General features: G+C 31.9%; 1 protein-coding gene across 1 annotated transcript in view; it reads right to left on the bottom strand.

Annotated features, from left to right (window-relative positions):
* Positions 1–3,799: 3,799 nt before the first annotated feature.
* Positions 3,800–27,923, bottom strand: part of LOC127710042 (tachykinin-like peptides receptor 99D) — a 40,281-nt gene continuing 16,157 nt past the window's right edge. Inside the window, exons 2-5 of the mRNA XM_052215768.1 lie at positions 19,638–20,077; positions 10,207–10,308; positions 7,878–7,986; positions 3,800–4,860 (exon numbers count right to left, since the gene is read on the bottom strand). Coding sequence (XP_052071728.1) covers positions 4,742–4,860; positions 7,878–7,986; positions 10,207–10,308; positions 19,638–20,077 — 770 coding nt within the window. The 3' untranslated portion in view covers positions 3,800–4,741. The remainder of the gene's footprint in view (positions 4,861–7,877; positions 7,987–10,206; positions 10,309–19,637; positions 20,078–27,923) is intronic.

Here is a 27,923-nt window from a genome sequence, read left to right as displayed (position 1 = left end):
AAGTACGTCTAAACAAGTGACAACTCTACGACAGATCCATCCATTTGATCAGGTGATACACGACTGAAAACATATATTATATTCATAATTACTCTAAATATCTGCACAACAATGTTAAATCTGCAAATTTGCGGAAGCAAATTTTTGTTCTTCCCTCGCCGAGATTTGAACTCATGCTATTGGGATATCGAGACAACACCGCATGCACTGTGTCCAGCGCTCTAGACCACACTGCCACCTAGACTGAACTAAAAATTTAGCTTTCGGTGGCCTAGTGTTACCTTTCCTCGTCAATGGAAACTAGAGTCGTAACACAGAACATATAATATATATAATGTTTTCAATTTCAATTATTTTACAACCAGAGATTCAATACTTGAAAAGCCAGATGATGCTTTTATTTTACGTCTGGCGTACACCATAACAAGACTGGTGTATTTGATAATTTTTTAAATATATAAAAAAGAATAACAAATAACAAATAAATATTATAAGAAAAATTACTCCACCCTCTTGCAAACCTTGCATTTTAAAGATTGAACATTTGACTACCTTGAGTTGTTAAATATTGTAAACAACGGTGTGGCGTGACAGAATCAATGTTTTTCAACAAACCAATTTGATAACAGCACACAAACTGCAATTTACCAAAAACACTTATCTGACAGCAACTCTTACAGGTAGGTTACAGTTAGAAACTTTGTTTAGATAATTATAGCTTCCTTATATACAGTGACCAACTACCAAGCGTTCCAACTAGGAAGTCTAGAAACATCGTGAGATGAATATCTGGAATGCAATTGATGCTGGAATGTTGCGAAATAAAAGTTGAAAGTTCACAATATAAAAACTGAAGTCTCTTTTGAATTGTTGCAACGTTTACATCTCTATCAACAATCACTTTCGATTTCTATATGTAGGTCAATGTATGAAACATATCAAGATGTAATTCCATTTAAATTTTCCTTGGAGTTCAGTATTTTTTTTATTTTTTTTTATTGTATCTTGTATTTCATTGGGACCTATAAGATCAAGATAGTCATCAAACTTTTGATGAAAATAAAATCGTACATATGATGTATCATATAAATGCTAAATTCTTTTCATTCTTTAACGCCTCAAACGCGGCGTAAAATACCAACGGCTGATTTGGACAACTATCAAGTTGGAGTCTTTAGAAGCAGTTGGAAAAATACCAACGTTGAATTTTAAACACTCAGCAGACGAAAATATGATAATTCAGTTACTTTTATCATTATTATACATAAATATGAAATTACACTGTTTATAAATAAATTTGTCACATCGGTGTTATGTCATGCATAAGAGTTTGGATATGTCATGTTGATGTATGATTTGCAGTGTTGAATAAATGAAAAAAAGATATGCAAGACCTGCAAAATATCTCATAAAATGTTAGGTGTTGACCAAATACTATATATCACCTGCTCTTTAACAACATATCTAATTTATAAAAAGTGCTTTCATTTTATGTTTCGATGCTAGACATTTCTTGCATGACTGCAAAATTTGATTGAAAGTGTTTTATCAGGCTAACTTTTATGTACATCCTCTAACTTATTCCAAATAAGTTAAATGGATCATATTCCTCTTCATTTTCAGAACAAAGGAGGAAGTGCACTAAGGGCCATTTTTGGCCTAAAATAAGTATATTTCGAAATCATATAAACAAACATGGAGGTAAATTATTTATTTGGTCCTTGCATGTGCTCTATATTTACGGGTTCAAAAACTATTTGAAATATTGTTTTGAATTTTGCGTTATAACGCGTAGAAGGAACTTTTACATTGACGTGATGGATCGTGAACAAGCTGTTTCTAGTTTCCTCGGCTTTGATATAGGCATACATGTAAATAATGAATGAAACAATTATTTTCAGCGGATAGAATGAGCCAAATAATTCTCTTATCATATCCTGTTTTTGTTTAAACCGAATAAAATAATGTTACAATTTGCTCGAATAGTCGTAATATCCAAAGTCAGCGAAAAAGTAAATACATTCTTATTATTAAAGATGTCACTTGTTACATTGTATGTTATAATTGAAGATGTCACCTGCTACGTTGTATGAGTGATTATATTCAGATCATTCTTATGATATTAATGCAAGAAGATATGGGGTATACGTCAATAGAGTAAATGGTGTAAAAATCGATGGGGATAAACAGGGCATACGTCAATGGAGGTAAACCGGTATAAGTCAATGGGGTTATTGAGTATAAGTCAATGGGAGTAAATGGGGTATATGGCAAAGGAGGAGAGATGAAATATACAAAAAAACTAATATACACCAGTCCATCAGGTTTGAGTAATGCTTTATTTGATTTCCAGAACAGCACCATAAAATGATTCAAATGTTAAAACATACCATAGAAGATTTGTTAGAAAAATGTCCTTTTTTTTTTTAACTTAAACAAAAATGTTGATGACACATATTGCTTTAAGGATGTTCGATACTGTGTTTCAAAATAACAAGCTTCTTAAAAGACTGTTATTGATTGATAATATAGGAATAAAGGAAATACAAAAGCACAACAAAAATGAATGGTTCATGTGCTTGTTTTCGAGATATAAGCCATTGAAAATTTGGCGGGAAATGATTATCTCTAGATTTTCCATACATTTTACATTGGCACATCTTTTCTTTCAATAACTATGAAAAAATAACAAGGCTTTTTTAAAATTTTCAAATATTGCTTTTTAAACTATATGTAATAATATTATGAAAAGAAAATTGGGTTTAGTGGGCAAATTTTTTTAATGGCACTAAACGGATAAAACAAGAGGCTTCCGAATATCTGGCAAAAATTCAAAAACAAGAGAAGCGAACATCCTTAAACTATTGTATAGTAATTAATTGTTTTTGATCCTCTAAATGCTATAACATGTTTAACAAAATATGATCAGCGTATCTATAAAAATGAATCCTTCTCAGTTAGTGAGATCAAAATGTACCTTTAATATATAGATTAAAATAAAAAAATCATTAGATCATTGATAACTAATAAATGTCCAATGGCAGATATTACATACATCTTCATGACAACACGATGTTAATGTAATATGGAGAAACCCTGGACAATCGTGCTTGTTCAAGACGCCAGTCGAAAACCAGGATACTCGACACGGAGTCAACCAGTCTTTGATGGTTGATACAATAAGCTCTGATTTGTAGTTACTGAAAAAAACGCGATTGAAATGTATTATGGAAGGACAAACGGCTCCTCTGGAGCACAAAGTCCAAAAGATCACGACCTGACCACCGTCTACCAGAAACTTTGACTAAGAGAGTTGCTACACTACTTATATTACAATAACATTGTTTATAATATTGAAGTTTATAGACATAATGATTATACTATTTACCGGTTTTGTACTAACATGAGCAACACGACGGGTGCCATATGTGGAGCAGGATCTGCGATCACCCCCAGTTTTTGGTGGGGTTCGTGTTGCTTAGTCTTTAGTTTTCTATGTTGTGTTTTGTGTACTATTGTTTGTCTGTTTGTCTTTTTCTTTTTTAGCCATGGCGTTGTTAGTTTATTTTCAATTTATAAGTTTGAATGTCCCTCTGGTATCTTTCGTCCCTCTTTTTTAATTCATTCCAGTAGAGTGGAACAGGGTGATGGTCAAATTATGCCATCTTAGCTAGATAAAAGTAAATTGTTGGACATATGTTAGTGTCTAGTATACAGTGGAACATCTTCTTTTCAACATATTTGTCTCCCATGCAGTCATTATTAGACCTAATAAATTCGTTAAACAATAAAAATGAAAGCCATTAATAACTAAATAATTATTTTTGATACGATTTCTCAATAAACAAATAAAGTTTAATTACATTACATAATGTTATAGTTCCTTATAACGTAACGATTGTTTTTCATTGTCTTATTCTTCACGTTATAAATGTGACTGTTTTGGTGATTAACAAGTCATATTTCCCAATTAAATAACCCCTACAATACAATGCTTGTTTTTTGTGTGTACAGAGTAGGTAAAGTACTGGACACAACAACAAAATAGGTTCCTTTGTACATGAGCGATGCAAGTATTCTCTTAATCTTGTTTATTTACAATAATGTATTTATCTACAATTAAAGTGAACTATATGTCAGTACAAAACCTTAATTTTTTACCTCGCACTTGAGACCATGTACTGAAACATCGAACATTTTTTATCCTCATATTTTACCAACTGCATTCCCGTTTCTTGTGTAATCACATCAGTTTGTATGTTTTACACTTTCTAATGTATCTTACAGTTACGTTTTATAGAGTGTTATACATAGAAGTCATACATGAATGCATGTGTGGCAAACCTTATATAGCACAACCAATTATATTTTTTTCTACTTAGAAGTCAACATATCATGATCATTGATTGGCTCTTATAAAACAAATAATGATTTGCTTAAAGCACCAAGTTTCATTAATCAACCCTGTTTATTGTATCAAATTCACTATCTGTCCATCTCTTAACAAGGATATCCAAACTTTTAAAGTTGAAAATGAATGCACACAACTGTTGACGTTTAATCTTAGATATCAACAAATACAAATGTATTTGGATCGTATTAATATGGACAGCTATTTTAATCGAACTGATATCTACAGCTTGTCTGTTAAATATATGAAATTCTGATGCCATTAAAACTCTTCTTTTTGATTTTTCATTTCTTTCTATCAACATATAATATCTACAAGCTAGAAATGGCTTTAAAGTGACGTTGGCATCGTGGCGTCGTGTGATCCATATGAATGTCCATACGAGTAGCCATTATTGTATATATTAGTCTTTTCTTTACATGAAACACAATGCCAAACTCGCTGGATACCTACAACAAGAAAGATAATTTACAAGTAAAACAGTTAAAAGAGTTATCTTTGCTATTTGGCATAACTTTTGGAATTGTCGGTATAAAATGCTCTGTAACTGTTTTGTTTCGAGACTCTCAGATGAGTCTTATTACGAGTCATTACGTCGTCTGATCTTTTAATTACCGAACGTGACTTATTCCCGATTGTGACTGTTTTGCTGAGTGTGAAACCGCATTGCTATAAGACGTGTCACGGTACCTTTCTATCCCAAATTCATGTATTTAATTTTGATGTTATATTTGTTATTCTCGTCGGATTTTGTCAAATGTCTTAACGTCTTTTCTGTTATATTCGTGTGTTATGGTAAAGATAATTAATCACCCCCTTCATTTATTAGATTTTAGTTTGGTTCAACGAAATTTTTACGATATATTTGGTTAACAGTTTGATTCAGAAGAAACACCGACATAGCTAGATAATACAATTAATTATCTAATTACTACCGCAATTTGATATTAATAAGTATTGTAATTTTCATTGTTATTAATAAATGTAATGTCAGTATTACAAATCTAATCTTGAATCAATCCTAATCCTATCTTATTTTTGGGAAATATTTTTACAAATTCAAATGTGACGTCACTTTGTGTGTTTTTTTAGAATTTCAAATGTGACGTCACTTTGTGCTTTGATGCTTTGGCTAACTCGGCTGTGCATTTTTATATGTTGGATTAAGTTGTTTTATGTAATGTATCCGTTTTTATTCTGTAGTTAGTCCCCAATTCGGTTTTATCATGTATATCTATTATATAGTCATTTTATAAAATTTACTGTTTGCAAAATTATAAATTATTCTAAAGAATAAGGATGTTCTTGTCCCAGGCAGAAAACCCTGGCCGTGTTAGGCGCAACTTTTTGGAAGTTTTGGTCCTCGGTGCTCTTCGGCTTTGTACTTGTTTTGGCTTTCAAGCTTTTTTCATCTGAGCGTCACTGGATGGTCTTGTGTGGACGAGACGCACGTCTGGCGTATTGAATTTTAAGCCTAGTACCTTTCGTTAGCTATTATTCGTGTGTTTCTTTGTCCTATATGTTCTCCCATTTATTTGTATTGTGGTCTTGTCATGTGATGTTTTCGTTTTGGTGTTGTGTTTGACGTTGCCATTAAAGCGGGAGGTTTGGCATGCCACAAAACCAGGTTCAACCCACCATTTTTTTCTTAAAATGTCCTGTACCAAGTCAGGAAAATGGCCATTGTTATATTATAGTTTGTTTCTGTGTGTGTTACATTTTAATGTTGTGTTTTTGTTGTGTCGTATATTTGATGCGTTTCCCTCAGTTTTAGTTTGTAACCCGGATTTGTTTTTATCTCTATCGATTTATGGGTTTCAAACAGCGGTATACTACTGTTGCCTTCATTTAGATGAAAAGCCCGTCTGGCGTACCAAATTATTAACTTGACATTTTTACAACCACTGGGTCGAGACCACTGCTGGTTGACGATTCGTCCACGAGGGTATCACCAGCACAATAGTCAGCATTTTTGTGTTCACGTGAAATATTATTGGTATGTTCATTTTTTTGTTAATTCATTGTTTATCAAATGTTGATTCATTCAAACTATTAAGGTTTTTCTGCCTCCAGGTAAATATTCCCTAAGCCGTATTTGACATAACTTGTTGGAATTTTCCGTTTCGGCCTTTGAACTTCCTAGTTGATGTGGCCTTTCAACTGTTTTAATTCGAGTATCACTGATGAGTCTGTACATGATATCAAATTATTAAGAAGGTGTCTTTTACGACTTTTTTCTATTGAGTGACGATTTGTAGTTCTGTTTGTTTTTATAGTAATGTAAATAACTTTTCAAGCATCGTCCGCCAAAATTATACGCGCGTATAAAAAGGTGATACCTTGTTTTAACTGTAGTTGTGTTGTGGTAATGCGATCTCATATATATGTATTACATACATGCCCTTTATCGTAATTACGTGTTTCGTTTTAAAAGTTTTGTTTTACTGAAATGAAATGGGATCGGATGAATTTTTGTGAGATGGAGGTCATGGTAAGGGTATTGAGAAAAGAAATTGGGTTTTCCCTTCTTTGTCATTTGCAATAAAAAAAATTTCATCAAAGAATCAAAGAAGACGGTACGGAACGATGTAGAGCCACACTGGCCTAAAATCAAAGCTTATAAAACATTTCTTTAAATTGCAGAAGTAAAAGTTGAATCTAAACCTTTTTTTCCCTTAAGGATAATGTTCCAACGGCTCAAGCATTTGATGCCAATGCTGATTCATTTATTTACAGTTTGAAACACGATTTAGACATTTTATTTCTTTTCTTTTCTGTATTAAAATTTGGTTTATTTAATTACCTAGGGCGTTGGAAGTGTATTTTAAATGAGTGAAGTAAGTTTCTACGAGAATTCTGATAAGACGTTCAATGGTTGATATTTGAGTTTATGAAGGCATGGTTTCTTCTTCAGCATACTAAGTATTAACTTATTACTGTTGTGTTCAATAAAAGGGAGCACACAGTAGTATTGTTTTCCTTGTAACTGTGCTTTCGTCTTTTTTTTTACCGATGCAATTGCATTGTAGGTTTTTAATGATTTTTTGTTGTTGTGTGGTTTTACTTGCACCATGTGTTATTCCATTGATTAAGACAAACGAAAGGAGCTTTGACCAATGAAAAACCCCGTTATATGTTTATTTACCTGATCCAAACAAAGAACAGCGTCTTTAGTTGTCATTGTCTGACCTTTTAGGCATTTGATGTTGATGCTACTACTATTTAGTTTACCACCTTTTCTTAAGTCTCGGGAAAAAAGAAAATGCTACTTTCTTTACTTCTTCTGAAGTTCTCAATAAACCCTGACCATATCAGTGGATTGAAAGCACTATACGAGTACACAAAGAAGTGCTGAAAAGGTTAGTTCTTACCTCTTCTGAAGTTCTCGTTAAATCTGGTATATATTAATGAATTCAAGGCACTATTGGAGTACGCCATCAGACGTGCCGAATAAGTTAGTTCTTACCTCTTCTAAAGTTCTCGTTAAATCCTGTATATATTAGTGGATTCAAGGCACTATTGGAGTACGCCATTAGACGTGCTGCAAAAGTCAGGTCATAGTACCAATCACCGAGCTAAAAAAGATAAATAAACACTAATAATTCAGGTAATAAAAACATTAACATGGGAACTTTAACTATATTGTAGAATGAATATTACTGTATTGTAAAACTAAAAAGTATACAGTGGATGTATTCCCACCGAACGCCCCGGGAGGAAAGATTTAGTGGAAAGCATGTATTTAATTGTACAATGTTAAGATCTACTCGAATAATTTATGTTTGACCTAGTCTATCTTTTGCTTATTCAATAAAGTCAAAGTACATTCATGTCTTTCAGCTTTTTCTACACAATGCAAAATGTCTATAAGCAAATTAACCCTGTCTGTAAACAGACAGATTCGTGAAAGGAAGATTAAAGTTTCTACTTCTGTATTATAAACGTGTCAAGAAATACCGACATCTTACAAAAACTATCATTGAAGATTTGATTTGAAATACGAAAACTTCTTTTAGGCTATTCAAGGTACGTAAAATCTGTTTAAACTAATGAAATTGACACAATCAAGATAGTGAAGAAGGAGCGTTGATTGATGTTTTCTGCATAACGCCGTCTCGACCTTCAAGTAATCAAGACTAGCCCATAAAGACATTATTTCTGTAATTATCTATCATTGTCTACCCCATGCCTGATTACATGTTGATTACTGATGGTAAGGTTCATATACAACTGATTAATAAACCTATGTTTCATGTTAACATAGGTTTTACGTTTAAAGAAAGTTACTGACCAGTACAAATTACAAAAAAAAAAGGAAAAACTACATTGATCTACGTAGGAGTGCAAACCGTGATCATCGTTATTGTTTTATGTTTTACTAATATGTAAGAGCTTATTTGCTGGTTATTGAAAACGGGGAATCTGTCGGTAAAGGCTTTATAAAGTACTTTAACATACATTTAGAGATTTCGCGGACACTGAAACAGTATCTGACCTAGTAAATTAGACTTATAGTTCCAACGTCTTTCCATCCGATCAATTACCAATGTATCATATATAAACAATTACTGTTGTATGTAACATTTACCTCAAACTGAAATACAGAATACTATATATCTGTCTAATACTATTAGTATTTGAATTATTATCTTCTGAATCCGCTAACCCAAATATCAAACGTTGCATCTACATAGAACAGTTTTATGACATATTGCAGTTCGCTTGATCTCAAGTCTTCATTAGTCAATATTTAATTATGACGGCAAATTTTCTTGATTTCTTCTAATTTGACTTTTGTTACATCAAGAAAAGTCAACAATGCCCGATGACGTCCAATAGACAGGAATACGATATTTTTGCACATCTTCCCGTGTAGTCATCTATTATAGTAAATAGAATAATAACGAAACCTTTGTTTTAAGATTGGTCGCTTTTTGGGGGTTTCTGAAATTACTTTGAATAATTGCCAATGTATTTTCTCAAGGGAATTATCATTGATGGTAAATATTTGTGTGTTTGTTGATTTATCACATAGAAACGCCAACAAGCCACTTTCCTGCACAATAAAATAAATTGAATGCATTCACAAAACAGTAACCTTTACAGTATTATTGCCCCATCAAACGATAAAATGTTCTAATATCAATGACACTACTTTCGCCTGTCTCATAGCGGGAGTTATGTAACCGCTTAGATCATGCTCCTTAAATATCAATCAGCAATCTACCAAGAAAATAGGTATTGCATTTTAATGATCATACTTTTTCGTAAAAAATAAACCTATGTACCATGTTTCTTTTGATCATTGATACATGTGATATTTTGATGATTAATAGCTCTAACAACGTGTCATATTATTTACAATATTTCAATGCATTTGCCTGTAAAAGTAAAAGTAAGAAAGAAAAAACATATTTGATTTGATGCTACTTCTTTGCATTACTGGTAGTTTGAAATACTTTCTGCTGGAGATAAGCTTTACAAAATAAACACACTGTAACCCAGTGCTGTTTGGAACTTTGTTTATGACCGGAATAATGCATCTTTGTTTTTTGACTGTATAAAACTTTTATTTTTCAAAATGCATGCAGAGTTTTAACAAGAAACGAATGCTTCGTCAATCATAGATTTTAAGAGAACAATTTCAAAACAAAAATTCACAAAAATCTATGCCCCTCTTCCAATAAAAGGTTACAAAAATCCAAGCCCCTCTCCCCAAAAAACACACAAAAGACACACAAAAAATAAAACAACAAAAAACCCAGCACAAACACGTTTTTATGAAAAAAACTTACCGCTTCCCTATTTGAACGTAGTTCACTGTATAGTAATATTATTTGAAATGGTAACCAACAAACAGCAAAGACAACAAGTATCGCAACTAACATGACAATAACCTGGAAAAAATATAATCGATATACATACACATGGCTTATAATATGTAGAAGAGTACATTGAAAATATTTACAAAACAATGAAAAAACTCTATCGTAATCAACACTATAAACGCAGACTTCTGAAGAACTGAACGCTTCTTTTTGTTCTTTTATTGGGGTGTAAAAGCTTGGATCGAAGCATATTTTGTATGAGGTGTCTCTTCAAATATGTGCACATTAACGGTTTTACCAGTCTATAAAATTACAAAAAAGAATTATTCAATTCTTATAATTACATTTATATGCTACAACCACACACACAAAAACTCTCTCTATCTTATGGTTTTGAATTTTCCTCGGAGTTCGGTATATTTGTTATTTTACTTTTTTCTGGCAAACTATGATTAAGAAAAAAATAGATATAATATAGATTAAAATCAAAGTCGTTTTGATATGAAAAAGGAAGTATGGAGTACATACTTAAATGAGACAGCAAACCAAAGATATCATTTAAAGCGAAAATGATCGTGGCGTCATAACACGGCTTGCCTAATACACAAGTTTCGGTATATCGTTTATCATTTTCTGCTGTTTAAATTTTCGCAGTACAGAATAGTGCTGACCCTGGTTTTTTATCTGTTAATGTAGAATACAAATTATTAATCCGACAACAGTGCCATAACGTTTAGTTGGAATATTTTACTCCGACAACTGTGCCATAACGTTTAGTTGGAATATTTTACTCCGACAACTGTGCCATAACGTTTAGTTGGAATTATTACTCCGACAACTGTGCCATAACGTTTAGTTGGAATATTTTACTCCGACAACTGTGCCATAACGTTTAGTTGGAATATTTTACTCCGACAACTGTGCCATAGCGTTTAGTTGGGATATTTTAGTACGTAGTTAGTACATGCACAACAATGTCTCAGAGGTAACGCTAACTCTTTAAAACAGATTTATACAACACAGACAAATAGTAATACATTTTTATGTTCATTAAAGAAAGAGCATTGACATTCAGACCACGGATTTACAGCTTTTTCTTTTTCATGACTACTAAGAATTGAATTGTGGGAGAAACACGACAGACCCTATCTACTTACCGTTAATTAAATAAAGCAACTTTACATGCATTTCCATATTCAATTATTCTTACATTTACTTGTGTATTGATTTGCTTGTTAAATAAAGCTTTGCGGCTATGTTTATACAAAACACTATCGACATGAAAGGATATGTAAATGTACAAACATATGCTTTACAGACTTCAGATGTTTATACAATAATCAACTTAGTAAATAGCTGAAAGCTTTGAACACATCTAAATAAATGAAAACTCATTATGAATTATAATTGTTTCATTAAACCGCCTTTAAATAGGAGAGATGTAAATACATATCATGTGAACACCGATATCATTTCGTTGATCTTCAGTATTTTGCCTATTTTTTATCGAATTGTTCAATGTTATTTTCGAAGGAAATTAAATATCAGATGAATTCGGTGTGGATGGTAGATCTTTGGTAGCCTTGTTTGAATTTGTTCACCACTTTTCTTACTATTGAAATTTTTAAAATAACGTCAGTGTTTTATCAAAAACTTCGTCCTGAATATGCATGAAATAATGCCATTAGGCGTTAAGAAAGCAATAATCAATCTATCGTTTATTTAAATTGGTATGTTATACTCAAAATGTCTTTTATTTTTTTGTGTTTTAGGTGGGGTTCATGTCATCAGACGTATATCCAACAAATCATTTTATTTATAGATATCATTAGATAATGGACGGTCATCATATTATAAGGCGACATATGGTGACCATACTTAAAAGATATTTACACAAACAGATGACAATGATAAGAACTGTATGATCCGCAGGAAATCCAACATAATGTTACAACTGAGACGTGATTGTTCGGAATATTTTAGATGAAAACAACACAAATATACGCAATGTTGATGTGTATCATATTTGTTTTTCGTTCATTATTTTGTACATAAATTAGGCCGTTGGTTTTCTCGTTTGAAATTTTACATTTGTCATGCATGTCGGGGCCTTTTATAGCTGACTATGCAGTATGGGTTTTGCTCATTGTTGAAGACCGTACGGTGACCTATAGTCCTTAATTTCTGTGTCATTTGGTCTCTTGTGGTGAGTTGTGTCATTGGCAATCATACCACATCTTCTTATTTTTATAATTAAGAAAATAACGCTTTGTAAATTTGGTGCGTTCGAAGCTTTTTGTCTTCACCAGAAACGCTGAGTACCAAGTATTAAAGCAAAGGATGTATTAGTTGAAGAGCTATAGGTTGCACTTCTGTAAATATAGACAATGCAATTTCCCAAAGGAACTCCCTTTACGGCTAAAACTGTGCCACTTTTACTATGAAGTTTCGTAATTTTTTTTTATCCTAGAATGAAAAGTTGATATGCGCTAATATTTTATTCAAAGGCCAAAACATAGGGCTGTGCGGCATATTTTCAACATTTATATGCCCCGACCTTCTAAGAGTTTAAACTTATACTAAAATTATGTACTACCCCTCCCTTCACTATTGGTCTTCCTTAGAATTCAATTTCGCCGCTATCCAAGTGTATTTATACTGGTAACTTTCCCAAGTTATGTTTTTATGAGATGAACCATAGAGATCATATCTGGGAACCAGTACGTAAACAAAACAAAATATCTATGAATATTATATATCTCACCAAAAGAGGCGTGGTTTCTGAAAGAGCTGTATTTACAAAGTGCAACCTTTATGACCAAACAAGACAGACATTTTGTAAATTATGATGAATGTCCAATCTCTTAAATAGTTCATATAATTTATTGAGGTGAATAAACTCATCATGGATACCAGGCTTAAAATTTGTACACCAGACTTTCCGATAGTTGTTGTACCGTATAATATTATATAACATTCAATTTGACATATAGCTGAACATTTATTATAATACTGCATGTTCTATTATAATTAATTTTTACTTTTCCAGTTTTATCGGTTAATGCGTGAGAATAGCATTTAAAATGTGATACCTGCTAAGCCATGCGTTAGAGTAAAATGTTACCTTCGTGTCAATCAATGAAAGTGAAAACTCGCATATTAATATGGAATATAATCTAAACTTTGCAATCAGATATCAACTAAAGACTAATAAGGGTTAGTTTGAGAACTGACTGACGGGATGGTCGGATGGATTTGTGATTAATGTCCAGTTGCAAATACTACATGTATATTATATAGGAGGAGAGCATATTGGCGAGATGTTTAGATGAACCTTTATATATTTAAACATGCTGAATTTAAATGTGTTTCTTAACTGTATCAGCAGTTAATTGTTTAGTAATTACCCATAAAAATTATTAAAAAGGTTTTTGTTGCCATGTTTATGTCCTCTGGTTCTATCGTTTTGACAAATACCCACGTTTTATTTTTCGTACTTGTACATTTCAAATGATTACAAAGTATCAGTCCTGGTCTAAATAATTTAAAGTGTCAATGAATTATAAATTATTGATTTAAAATAACCACCTAACGCTGGGTATTATAAGAGGTGTATTCCAACTGTCAATCGAGCATATGGCTTTGTCACTAGCCATCAGGAAGAGCTAAATAACTATTGAATTTGACGTCAGTACTTATGTAATTGTCTGACAAGTTTATATCTCCCTCGGAAACATATGGTAAACATTAATATATCACGGAATTCATACCAGCTGAGAATAGGACGTTGGATTGATCGAGAGCACCTGTTGTTGACTAAATTATAATTATCTAGCAATAATTACTGGTATTGTTGTAGAGAAGATTGAAAGATTTAATTATTAACATAGGAAATGGAATCTTAAGTTAATTAAGAACAACTTGTCTTATGTTTATTCTTACGCCAAAAAAAAATAATAAAAAAAATACCACAACCTCAACCAATTTTATATCACCTGGCTTATGGCTGTCATTTATATCAGCTTAGGTTTACAGTGCAAGTCTTAATAAAAGTTGCCCAGAATAGATCAGAATATTTATTTCTAATGAACATTGAACAAATTTGAAAATTATATCAAGAACCTATATATTTCGAGAGAGGTAAACAAAAATATTATCTTTTGGCAAAGAGAACAAAGAACTGAGTTCATTTCCAGGTTTGTTTTTATTTATTTCACATTTTATCTTATTAATATAACATGCTATCTTAAATGTTATGTCAATTCGCTAATTGTGCATATTTCAAATTGAAACTTTAGACGAAACTCGTAACTAATATAACTAGTTACACAAGATGATATTAATTAAATAATAAGTAAAAGCATATATATTTCTTTCATGTTTATTGTTATTATATTTTGCAATCTTGATTGGTAAATTATAAATCTTTTTTTAATTCGTGAAAAATTTGCAGAAAGTAATTTTCGTTATTACTGATGTTGTTGACATTCTGATTGTTTCTTCTAATATAAAGTTAAAAGCAAGACGTCAGTGTTAGTAAATTCAAGACAAAAGTATGTTTTTTTTTCAGAATGCAACACTATAAACTATTCTTTTGATAAGTGTTATGTAAAAAAAAATTGAATATAGCCAAAAATTGTAAATATTGGCAGTACATTCCACATAGTCAAATCGAAAGGAACAAGATAGTAACATACCGAGAGAACATTCCAAAAACAGGAATTTAACCAACCCACAATCCAACCATTAATAGTTTATATGACACAGTGACATCCACTAGGAATATACTATTTGACTTCGTCAGTAAATTTCACTTATCAACAAACGTCATAAACACATGCAAAACGCACACACATTAAACATTTAAAAACTCTTACCATGACGTTGAGCCGAAGAACAATTGACGAAAAGTAAACTCGCCGCAAACGAAAGTTAAAAAAATTACCTGGTAAGCGTAGTATTGAAAGAGTGGGATGGTTAAAATGAGCACAAAAAGTTAATTGCAATTCCTTGTTTCCACCGTGTTACTGTCCACGATAAAGGTTTATTAAAATAAGAACATAGAAAGGATGCAATCTCAGTGGGAAATCTAGTGAACGAAAACAAAAGAAATTCACTCTTCTCATGGTAGAATCGAGAAAATTATCAATACAACAATGCCGGTGAAGATACTGATCAAAAATTATTTCTAAGTAACAATCAATTTTAAAGAAATAATTTGTTAAACTGTGTTATTAGAAATATACATGCAAATAAACGATGTTTTATGTTCAGTATTTATCGAGATAACTGCATTAGAAGCTTGTGAAACTGAAATTTAAAAAATGTAAATCTTTGCTGCATACTGATAAAAAAAATTGGAAAAAATCAGGTACATACAAAATCTAAAGATCTTCTGGCTCACCAATTTTCAAAAAGTCCTTAGCATGTTAAAATTTCCCGAAATATACTTATTTTTCACATCTAAGTTTTCGAGTACACCGGTCTGCTCTTGTCAAATGAACATTCAATATAGAAGTATTGTCTTTTCGTGTATATAACAATTTAAAAGTCTGTTTGTGTAGGTTAGAAAAATAAAGATACGTGTCTTTATAAGAGAGAGAAACCAAAGGGACATTCAAACTCATAAGTGGAAAATAAAAGACCAACAGACAAACAGACAAACAGACAAACAATAGAACACAAAACACAACATAGAAAACTAAAGACTGAGCAACACGAACCCCACCAAAAACTGGGGGTGATCTCAGGTGCTCCGGAAGAGTAAGCAGATCTTCCTCCACAAGTGGCACCCGTCGTGATGATCATGTTAGTACAAACCCGGCAATAAGTCAAATCGGTAGGTCATATTCGGAGAAAGGGGGCGGGATTGAAGTTACGATATTTGGAACCTATTCGCTGTCATCTGTGAAACGGATATTCCATAACGGTCAACCAACTCGTGATGGCGTCGTTAAAAAATTACGAAGGGATGATTTCAACTTCACCACTTGGAACTCTTGGTTTAATAGCTTCCTTGTGAGCAGCAACCCTCTATCAAGGAAATCATGATAGGAAATACAAGCCTTGGAATATCGTATCTACTGGGAGACAAATACTATTTAAGAAGGTGCTGCTAATATAGATGATGTTCTCTCACTAAATAATACAAAATTTGGTGACTATGTTGAACGAATCTATCCCATCGAACTAGAGATAAAGGATACTACAGATACAGTTAAGTCTGCCTCATATCTTGACTTACATCTAGAAATTGACAATGAGGGATGGTTGAAAACAAAACTTTACGAGAAAAGACATGATTTCAGCTTCCCAATTGTGAACTTTCCATTTCTATGTGACAACATTCCAGCAGCGCCTGCATACGGAGTATATATCTCCCAATTGATACGTTATTTCCGGGCTTGTGTTTCCTATCATGATTTCCTTGATAGAGGATTGCTGCTCACAAGGAAGCTATTAAGCCAAGAGTTCCAAATGGTGAAGTTGAAATCATCCTTTCGTAAATTTTACGGACGCCATCACGAGTTGGTTGACCGTTATGGAATAACCGTTTCACAGATGATATCGGATATGTTCCTTATGTCGTTACTACAATACCCTTCCCTTTTCACGAATGTGACCCAGGATTTCCTCTTTGGTAAATGTCGTGGGGGTATATGTTGAGTTTCCAAATGAATTGTCAATACCTAATTCATGTATCAAACAGTTTATGCAATGTGATTTACATACAAAAACGATGTTGTTTTGGGCTTTATCTGTGGGAACAACAACATATTTGTCATGGAGGTAGGACAAGTGTTTTGCAACATTTGGGTCTTTAAAGATTGATGTTGCATGGGTATTCATAGGATTAGGTCCGTTTGAATTTGCTTAGTAACTTAATTTCAAAAATGTTAATTTTACAGCACGTCAATCGATTCCTTTGGGTTTTTTTCTCCTACTTTCTCTGATCTGGCTGCAAGGAGGTAATCAAGATTTATAAGTTAATGAAAAACAGAAAAATGGCACGACAAAAAGATGTAGCAGTCCAAAAACTACTACGTAGAAAACTAAAGATTGGACAATAGGAATCCCCGAAAAATACCTTGGATGAGCTCTGGTGTTTCGATAGGATTCGCAGTTAGTGTTTCACGACTAACACTTTTATGTTGCTCATGTAAACAAACAAAACCAGGGAGCTGAAGTCAGTAAGAAAGGTAAATGTGATAACAGATCTTGTTACCAGATTATTAAAACAATCAGTACAATTAAATTGCATGGAATTTGTAGAAAAGATGACCAGAAAATTAGTCTGATTAAAACAAAGGTATCGTTATTTTAATTCTGGGAATTAAGAGAGAGAAAAATGTTGTCCTCGATTTAAAGAAGTCGGATGTCATAAAATGGATTTCATATTTACCATGTTTACCTAAATCACAAATATACGGCTTAAGGGGATGAACATTTTGTCAAAAGTCCGGCTTGAGAATATATCTAAAATACAATCTATTCATACAAAATGTTGCATTGTTTTGGTGAAATTTTTGAAACGATTCATTTTAAATAAACACTGAAAATGATGATTAATTTCAAATACAGTTTGGTTGGCTACTTTTCATCAAAATGTATTTTTGCTGCTGAAAGTACCTGTTCAATATATTTATGTGCTCTACGCGTAGTTATTTTTAGTCGCGTAGTACCTAGGGTAAGAACCGGTTTGGATTTCGCGGGTAGTATATAAGAAAAGGATCATGTTTTTTCAATTATCGAGGTTAGGCGGTGACCACGTTGATTACTACTACAGTGTAGACATATTTACAGTAGTGTAGAATTGTAATGTAATTCAGAGATCAATTGGATGTGTACTAATTATGATATTTGTTTATTTTTAGATATTCTGTAAGGCCAGTGCACCATAAAAAAAAAAAAAAAATATTTAGTGGACGTTACGTATTTGCATTCAGTGAATCCAATGTTTTTGTGGACAGTGAAATGATGATTTAGCTTCTATAATGTTTAATAAAATGACATGGTCACCGTGCTAGACAAAATCAGAAATGTGTTTCTTATTTTATATCAAGAATGATATAGTATACAGTTTGGGTTTGAAGTAGGTTTCAGAAATTAAGTAGCGATGTGCACATAAATACTTTATGTTCGTTTGAACAAGTGAATAAGAACATAAAACACTTTTAAAACTTCTGGAAAAGTTCTCTTTATATGTTTGATGATGATGGTTTGGTGCTGAACGTCAAGCTGGACGATTACAGGCTAATGTGATATGAATATTGACCTTATTTTGTTCAAGACCGATTTTCTTTGCTGAATTTTTAACGTTTCAATTCACGAGGTAACAGCCCACCGGAACCTATAAAACCTAACACATTATTCTAACATTGATCTTACATCTCATTACCCCGTGCTTAGCGGGCAAACAACAAATTACAATTTTCAAGTAGATAGTTTTCAACTGAACATAGAGCATAACATTAAATGTTTTTATCAGTTCATTAACAATTGTTCTTTAACCTTCAGTTTTTAGTATGGAGTTTCCTCTGTTTTCTTTTTGGATAGATGTTGTCTGTTTCTGTTTTTGTTTTTATTTCGATTGGTTATTTTCCAGTTGATATCTTACATGTATTCTATTAATAAAATTTAATCATTAAGCATTAAATCAATTTAATAAATTGAAGTATCGTCTGCTAAACAAGAGTTAACTTTTCTTTTATTTTTAAGGACTTGAGCGTCTTTCCTTTACTAACATAATTTCATAAGCGGTTTTCCCGCTTTTATTTGATATAAAATTGCATGCTTTTCGTGATTTGTTCATTGCGTGATTTGAACTGAAGGAACACAAAAACCCACCTTATCTCACCCTTGAGAATATTTTTTCTGCTGTTTGTTGTATATTTTCAGATATTGACAAAAGATGCGTCGTGGATTGGACAGAATGTGAACTGAATACATTGTTTTTGATGAATGGCTGAATTTATCACAGTTGGCGTCTGGTAGCCCAGTTGCCATTTTTGAGAAAACATATGATGGTTGCTCTGCAATGTTTTTATCTTGGACATTAATGAGACATTGTCGATGGATGCAAATTCGTTGGCCGGTTGATATATAGTTAAACTGTCCTAATAAATCCATGACAAGAAATTGCCAAAATTCAAACTTATTATTTGTTGTTTTTTATTATGATTATTAGATAGTTTGTCTTACAATGTGTCTATAACGAAAGGAAATCTGGAATCGTTGGAAATATTACGAGTTAATTCAATGAACTTGGGTTATCTTTTATCATGTATATCGAATTCCTAAATTTATATTTATACATCCACTTAGCATTTCTGTCACAACACCATATTAAACGAAAATGATATAAACGATGAAATCATGGTGTTAATATAATTGATTACCTTCTTTCTTGCCCTGGCTTGGGCTTCAACTCTTTTATCCATTTTTGCCACTGGTATCGCACTCATCCATAATTTCATTATAATACGAGAATATGCGAGTGTCATTACAATCATCGGTATAAAGTACAAAACAACAGATACTGTGACATAGTATGCAGTCCGTGATGGTATAGAATGTGTTGTTACATTGTTGTCAGAGCCAATAGATACCGGCCAGTCATCGTCACACCAGCGTTCCGTATGATCTTTCCAAACCCGTATTTTAAGTTGTCTGTAGATTAAAGTTGGACAAGCAATCAATGCAGAGGATAACCAAATAAGAATCAATGACGTTCGTGCCCTCCTGTCAGTCATATGAGCTTTCAATGCAAATACTATACCAAAGAAACGGTCATAGGCTATTAATGTCAAGGACAACACACTGGCCACAACGGACAATACTGAAAAAGAAAGTATTAGTTTTCTATCATCGGATCGATACTGGAGAATAAGACTAAATGGACTAACTTAATACATATTTGCATGACAATTATAGGGTTTGATGTCGTGTACAACATCTACTGTCTAGCAAAATCTGCAAAAATAAATCGCTGTTCGAGATCTGGTTTTCAGTGTAACTCTAACGGAATGCTACACTTGGAGGGGAGAGTTAGCTGATTTTATAAACATCTGCCTGTTTTCTCTAAAAAAATGAGTTCCGTGTATGTAACTTATTTCAATAATCCTACCCTGATAATGACTTAAAGTTATTCAGAATTAGGTATCACTTAAAAATAATCGTCAGAATGTTTGTTTAAAAATATCATTTTCCTGTTCTTTCATACATAGTATGTCAATTTTGCCAATGAAAAATACGTTTTACCCTAGCGTATTCTTTGTTAATGTGCATGTTTCGCATAATTTTGTTTTATTCTAAGAAACATACTAACCAAGTATGGTATAACGCTAGAAATTACTGTATACGAAGATTATTAACTTTTCTCGTAACTTGGCTTGCTGCTAACCAGAACTTAATCTCTTGAAAAGGAAATAAATCTTAATTTTTTTAGAAACAATTGGGATTTGAAAAATAACTAAAACTATATGAAGGATAGCAATAATTGTATATACTAATATATCATTTTTTACTTTCGTTTATTACTATGTGTGTGCCCGACGACCTGAAAACAAATAATTAAAGCCAATCGGATATAAAACGTGGGAATAATCGAATTAAAGTCATTAGAAAAAAATATTATTCCAGTAAACATCCGGACAAAAGATAAAAGTAATTTATCATGAAAACTAATTATTGATTATTAATTACGTATAATTATATAAAGGAAATCGCATCTTAAAATCAAACTCTGTTAATATTTCAATTCGTTATCAATTGTTATATCCAAAGCAGATAGCTAAAAGGCATGCGTTTTCTTCAATCACTTAGAAATTGGATAATATAGATGATTATGTTTAAAATTGGCAATTATCAGAGCAAACCGTTTTGGGAATAAGATGTTCGACCTACAGTTCAATATGGACAATTGTTTTATTCGCATCTTTAAGGAAATGAATCAAGAAAATACAAAAATTTTACTATTATGTGGAAAAACGTGAAGATGATTTATCAATCAGACCATTTACTTTGTTTATTACTTTGATAGTTTTTTGTCATAAAATCTGAATTGGAAAAGGATTTATGTCCCTCGAAATTAAATTAACAATTTAGGATATCTGTTTGGCCTCGAGCATCGAATTGGTATCGTTTATGTTATAGTTTTGCTATTTATAAAATTAACAGTACCATATTTTCATAAAGATACTTTAGGGTTCTCCGAAATGGGAGAATAGATACTAAGATTTTGGTGGTATGGGGGTTAGGGGGTGGGGGTGTTGGGTGTATGGGACGAAGATAAAATAACATCTCCGTTAACCAAATTATAAAAAAGACGAAAAACAACACTCTACAGAAAACTAACATCTACAACTTAACCGATTGTGACCCTTTTAGTGTAATAAAGAACATTGCTTAACCTATTTCCATCTGTTCTATGGAGGATAAATACTAACCTTGTATTAATTTTCCATTATACCCAATGGCGGTTTTGCGTTTAACAGCAGACAAGTTCGATTGTTGATAGTTTGCAAAGATCTTCTGCTGTATAATTTGTTCCGACCTTTAGTATAGTAATCGAACAGTAACCAAAATGTTTTCTGCTTTAATTTGTCCAATCAATTAAAAGCGCTCTAATTTAGCAAATGAACATTATTATTATATAGGACAGAGATTTCAGGGAATGAACTGTTATACCAAGTAGCAATAAAGGAAGAAAAAAGAAACAGTTTCATAAATTTTGCATTTGTGTGTTATTTCTATCCCCTCCACCCTTAGAAATGATTAGAGGTAACCATAGCATATCAGTGTCAAAGTACCGGTAAATAATCTATATCAAATTCATCTATCGGAATATCGTTGGTAATTAGCCGAATTCTGTCGTGCTTTTATATGTTTATTTTATATAAGTACATTTATAGGTGCGACTAGGAAATTTATCGTCTCTAAAAGTAGTAAAAATTAGTATATAACTACATCACGCGAAACAATTGTGATTGTAAGCTCGATGTTTAACTACGAAAAAAAGTTTTATGTACTATCTAATGTGCTTTAACGGTTGTTTCAAATTTCAGGCTTGCTGTTCATTTTGCTTTATAATCTTCTTAATGGTTTAGAATTCCGAATAAGTCTAAAGACGTGGGCGTAAAGTGCATAAAGGCACAGATTAGAAAAATGTGACACTCTGCTGTCATTGAGCTAATTATATCCAGAACCTGCCCTGGTTTGTATAATACAATGACATTGATACAAATTTTTTGAAAACAAAATATTGAAATTCAATATAAAAAAAAAGGTGATCTGATGTATACAGCTAAGAACAACTTTGAAAAAACAACATCAAAACGATGAGATCTTGGCAAACCAACAGTTCTTCATAGCTTCATTGAATATTTCAATGAACAACAAATCTGAGGACTTACCTTGTTTGTTTTTGATACCTAAACTTCACAATACTCCGTACAAACAACGGTATATTGCCGGCTCATCTGAATGTTCTACAAAGGAATTGTCCGTTCTGTTATCTCTCTTTAACTGCAAACAAATTTTTGGTTATATTAACCAAATTTTGTCCGCAGTGAAAGAGAGATTACAGATATAATGTGACACTGTTAACTTGCGTAGTGGCATAAACCATATGTGGAAAATGACTGTAGCCAAGTCGGGAATATGGTAGTTGTTTTTCACTTGTTCCATTGATTGATAGCGTTTGATTTTGTCATTTTTTATGGACTTCACCTTAGTGAATTTGTCTTTGAGTTCGATATTTTTGATATATTTTTTGAAAGTTTATGACAATAATAATAGAAATTTAAATAAAGAGTTTAGAAATTCCTGGACACAGAATTCATAATGATTCAATTTTATTCATGATGTTCTGAAACGTGAAAGAGATCACGCAGGAAAAATAATTATCTTCGTCCAGAAAACTAGACAGTTGGGAACGACAAATCGTTTCCTTTTCAATTAGGTAAGATGAAGTTCATACTAGAAGTAGAAACAAGTAGAGCAAGAAAACAAAAAACTGCCAGTGTGTTCCCTATGGTAAAGACATTTCTTTTATTTGAGGCAAACATTTCACTATCATAAAGGAATCATTTATAAATGTTTCTTTCAAATGACATTTAGATGATTCGGTACGAAATTTTCACAAACGCTTAATAATTAAAGAACAATGTTATTTTCCTCCTGGATTTGTATGACGTAGACATGGTAGTGGTCGGTACGTTATAATAAAAACGTTTGAATTCATTACATGGATGTATCAGTCTGTAAATTGTTTCTCATACAGTTAATGAGCTACCGTACAACTCACTGCAAAAAGGAAGGAACAATACAAAACTGTTAGTGCAAACTAATTAGAAAAATTCCACTTTCGTGTAGAATCATTATGATTTAATTATCCTTACACACATATTGATTGATAAAAACAGCTTATGATAAATGGAAGAATAAGTCGTTATATAATACACCGAAAAACTTTTTCAGATTAAATCGAATAATAAATCAAAACAAACAGTGTGTCGTGCATATTATGTATGATACTATAATTGACATGGTAAAATCATGAGTGAATTAAATATGAGATTAGATAAATGTCTTAGTAATTTCAGAGTTAATCGAGTCACATTAATTTTATAAAAAATCTTAATAATTATTAAACTGTTCTTTGAATAAAAATATAACTTTCTAAGGACATATGCACTAGTATCAAGGGATGGTGTTTTTTTTAGCTACATTTCTCTTTTTTTTTACAACAAAAATATATTCTTTATCCTTCAATTTGCCTGTTTTAACCATACTTCCCTGTCCAAGCGTCATTTTTTCATTTAAGACTTTACCAGTGGTCTTTGGCTAAACATTTTGTTTCATCATAAACTTTCAATATCAGACTTACATGAGGCAAGGAATTTGTCAATATCAAGCTGAACACTTATCAACATCAGGCAGAAGATTTCGACTAATTGACAAATGCAAATTCAAACTCAACAGACAGTACACGAACAAGACAAATAAAAGTGGTGTTATTCTACAAGAACAGCGCGCGCAGACACACCCACACAAACTCTCAATCAATTTTTTTTATATTCATTCCATAAGAGGAATTCTATCAATGGTAATCACAAGCTATAGATTTAATGAATTGTTGAAGTATAACACATTGTCCATCTTGCCTTATTTAACTCCAAAAACAAAGACGGTGACTTATATTCTTATTTCGATAATTCCATTCAAAATCAAATCTTTAAAACATAACTAGTTTCACTGAGATCATACTCATATACATGTGAAAGGTAGCTTTAACGAATCAATAAATTTTGATATATACATTTTGTACATCGTAAAAAAAAATTGACATTTTTGGTATACTTTGGATAAATTCATTTCTAACTGACTTAATGTGAGTCTTAGTACAAATAATAAATATGTTATTTCTAAAAATATTTTTAACATATCAAAAGTCTTTTAAATATGATATAATGAAAGTGATAAATCATTGCATAATACTACTTCAGATCTCCTTATGTGACTGCTTTTTGCTATTTGTTATTTCGTATCTTGTTTAAGTATTCGATGGATAGCTTTGTCAGACATTGATAAATATCTTAGTCAATGGTAAACATGACAGTCTGATGAGTTAGTTGTCTAACACGTTGACACTGTAACATGCATCAGAACGTCAAAAATTTGCTGAAATCGAAACGCAATTTATATTACGTCAGACAAAGTCAAATATTGAGAAAATATGAAAAACATAGCAGATGTTCTTGACAATATGTGTCAGTATTTGTGTTTACAGTGGTAAATGTCAGATTATACTGCGGTAAAACACCAAGACATATTTATCAATTAGCGTACATTATCGATGCGAACGCCTTGACATAGAATGTAAATAACTGCTAAATAGAAATACTTAAACTAATATCTTTCCACTTGTACCAAATTAATATAAGTATACATGAGGGGTATTAGAACATTGGAGAACAAAATATGTACTAATCCCAAGTAGTTAAAAAAAATCCAAGCAAAATAGTTATCAATACATTTGTTTTATTTCAGAAATCTTTAACCGTAAAATGATTCGGTAAATTAACAGTATGGTGTTCAGATATCTAACATATAACTACCTCTTAAATTTCGGTTTTCTCCCCAGACAAACAGGGCAGTTATATCAATGTAGCGATAGTTTACCGATGGAACCTGAACTATCATGTCCGTAAAAAAAGAAATATGGTGATGAAAAATGATGGAAGTTGAAACACATTTTCTAAAAAACATGCAGAAAAGTATTGAAGCGAACGTATGGAAGCGAAAATATGTCTGCAGGTTACCGATAGTAGTTGAAATTCTACAAAAATGTGAGTGTTCGGTATCGGTTTGAAATATATTGTTTTATTACAAACGAGCAAAACCACCGATGTAGAAACAGAAAAAAATCATGAGTGTGAATATAAATTCAATGTACCGATATACAAAAAGGCCACCATGTAAATTTAAATAAGACAGCAGTATATAAAAGTATAAGTTAATATGGGAGTAAAAAAAATGGCAGTTTACCTGCCAATAAACTCTTACAGGTAAACATGGGAGTAAAAATAAAAAGGCGTTTTACTGATGTGAAACAGGCAAAAATAAAAGTGATAATAAGACATTATTACAAATGTATAACCAGCCAAACATGTAGTTGGGATCAGTGCTAAACTCTTTTCCCTTCTTACAGAATAAACTGTCATAGAAATGTTCTAAACTGTCATCTGAACTGGTCAAGAACAGTCTACCCTAGAAATACTCTAGGGTACAAAATCTGTCAGAATAAGTTCTATGATTTAACTGTCCGTAATTGTCAAAAAACTGCTCTAAGGGGTAGAACTGTCAGAATATGTTTTAAATGCAGAAATTAAGAACAATTCTAGTTGATAAATTTGAATGGATTCTTTCCCTGTGATGCACATTTTTGATAAAAGGACTAAAAAACAACTGAACAGCTGAAGGAGCACCTTCGAGTTTCTATTACATGTAATTATTTTGGATTTTTTTAGTCTACCTTTTTAAACATTTGACATTAAACAATCATGTGTCATAACACATGCGTGGTTTAATATCATTAAGTAAATTATGGTTTACGCTAATAACAAAAGTACATAACGCATATAAACCAACGCAATAAATAAGATAAATACTATGAAAACAACTTAGAAAAATGAACAATACTACATATCCATAAAAGGTAACAACGATATTCTAGAACATTTTTAAGAGATAATAAAAATAAAATAGAAAATGAAAATAATAAAGCAATCAATAAATCAATTAAATAAATAATAAATACATAACTATATAAATAGATAAAGCTGTCCAAAACTGTTCTAGGGTAGAAATGCCAGAATCAGTTTACATTAGAAATGTCAGAATCAGTTATAGGGTATCAATTTCTATTATTTTTGTTTTGGCAAAACACGAATTGTCGATAATATGTATTTCGCATTACAGCTTGAAATACTTTTTTTACATTCCTGAAATATTCAATTGTGTTTTCTGCCACTATCGAGACATCACCGAATTCGACTCGTCATCATATTGTTACTTGAAAAGAGTAATACAACATGTGCCACTAGTGGAGCAAGGACTGCTTACCTTTCCGCAAAACCTTAGTTCATCTTCTGTTTTTTTTTTTATGAGGTTTGTGTTGCTCAATGTTTTGTCTTTGTCTTCATGTTTATCTATTCGTCGGTTTTCTGTTTGGTCATAGTGTTGTCTATTTTTATTCGACATGTGGATTTGATTGGTCCCTTTGTATCCTCTCCCTTTTTTATTAGATTAGTGTATTTAAAAAGACGTCTTTTTCATTGATTGAAAATTTATCAGTTGTCAATATAGGCTTGTTCTTCATATCACATTAAACGCCTGTCTATCTCCGAATTGCACAAGTTATAGAAAAAGCAATTAAACCAAAAACGCTTCTTTACGACTAACGTATATTACCTGAAATCCAATTATCTCTAACATATTACCCTTTTAGATAACATTTACAGTGACGACAAAAAAGTTGATATGTACATAGAAATTGCACATTAATAATATATTTAAGAAAGATCGCACGCTAATTGTTCAAAACTATGCCCAGATATTTGGGAAAGTGTTTTAAATTAAATTTGCAGCACGACTGTTTGAAAGAAAACATATTCGTGCATAGATTGATCTAAACGATATTTGCAGAATAAGTAATTATTTCCGTACAGTTAACCATTACTTCAGTAACATTATTATTCTGTAAGAACGTACGAAATGCGTTTTTTTCTCTGGATGTTAATTAAAGATGTGTACCCCTTGAAAATGTGTTGTATCCAAGAGGTATAATTTAAAAAAGTTTGTCTACCTGCATAACTAGTGGTTTGAAAATTTCAATATTATGAAATTTACTTTTTCTAATCTAACAAGATTGTACTCAAATTTAAACCACAATTGCCTAGTTTGATGTAATAATCATGCTCCTTTTGTCCTACTGTACAGTATAATTAAAGGCAACATTAGGTAACTGATGTTCAAATCTTATAGTTCTTAAAATCCAATAATTACTCTTAACATGTACATGTTATTGGAATTCCTAACTCCCTTGATTATTTTCAATCCTCTGTCGAATTTTAAGAAAAGGTACACAACTTTATATATATATAACAATCAGGATTCTACTT

The sequence above is a fragment of the Mytilus californianus genome, unplaced genomic scaffold, assembly GCF_021869535.1.
Source record: "Mytilus californianus isolate M0D057914Y unplaced genomic scaffold, xbMytCali1.0.p SCAF_7, whole genome shotgun sequence".
Lineage (NCBI taxonomy): Eukaryota > Metazoa > Mollusca > Bivalvia > Mytilida > Mytilidae > Mytilus > Mytilus californianus.
This window is presented reverse-complemented; position numbering and strand designations above follow the sequence as displayed.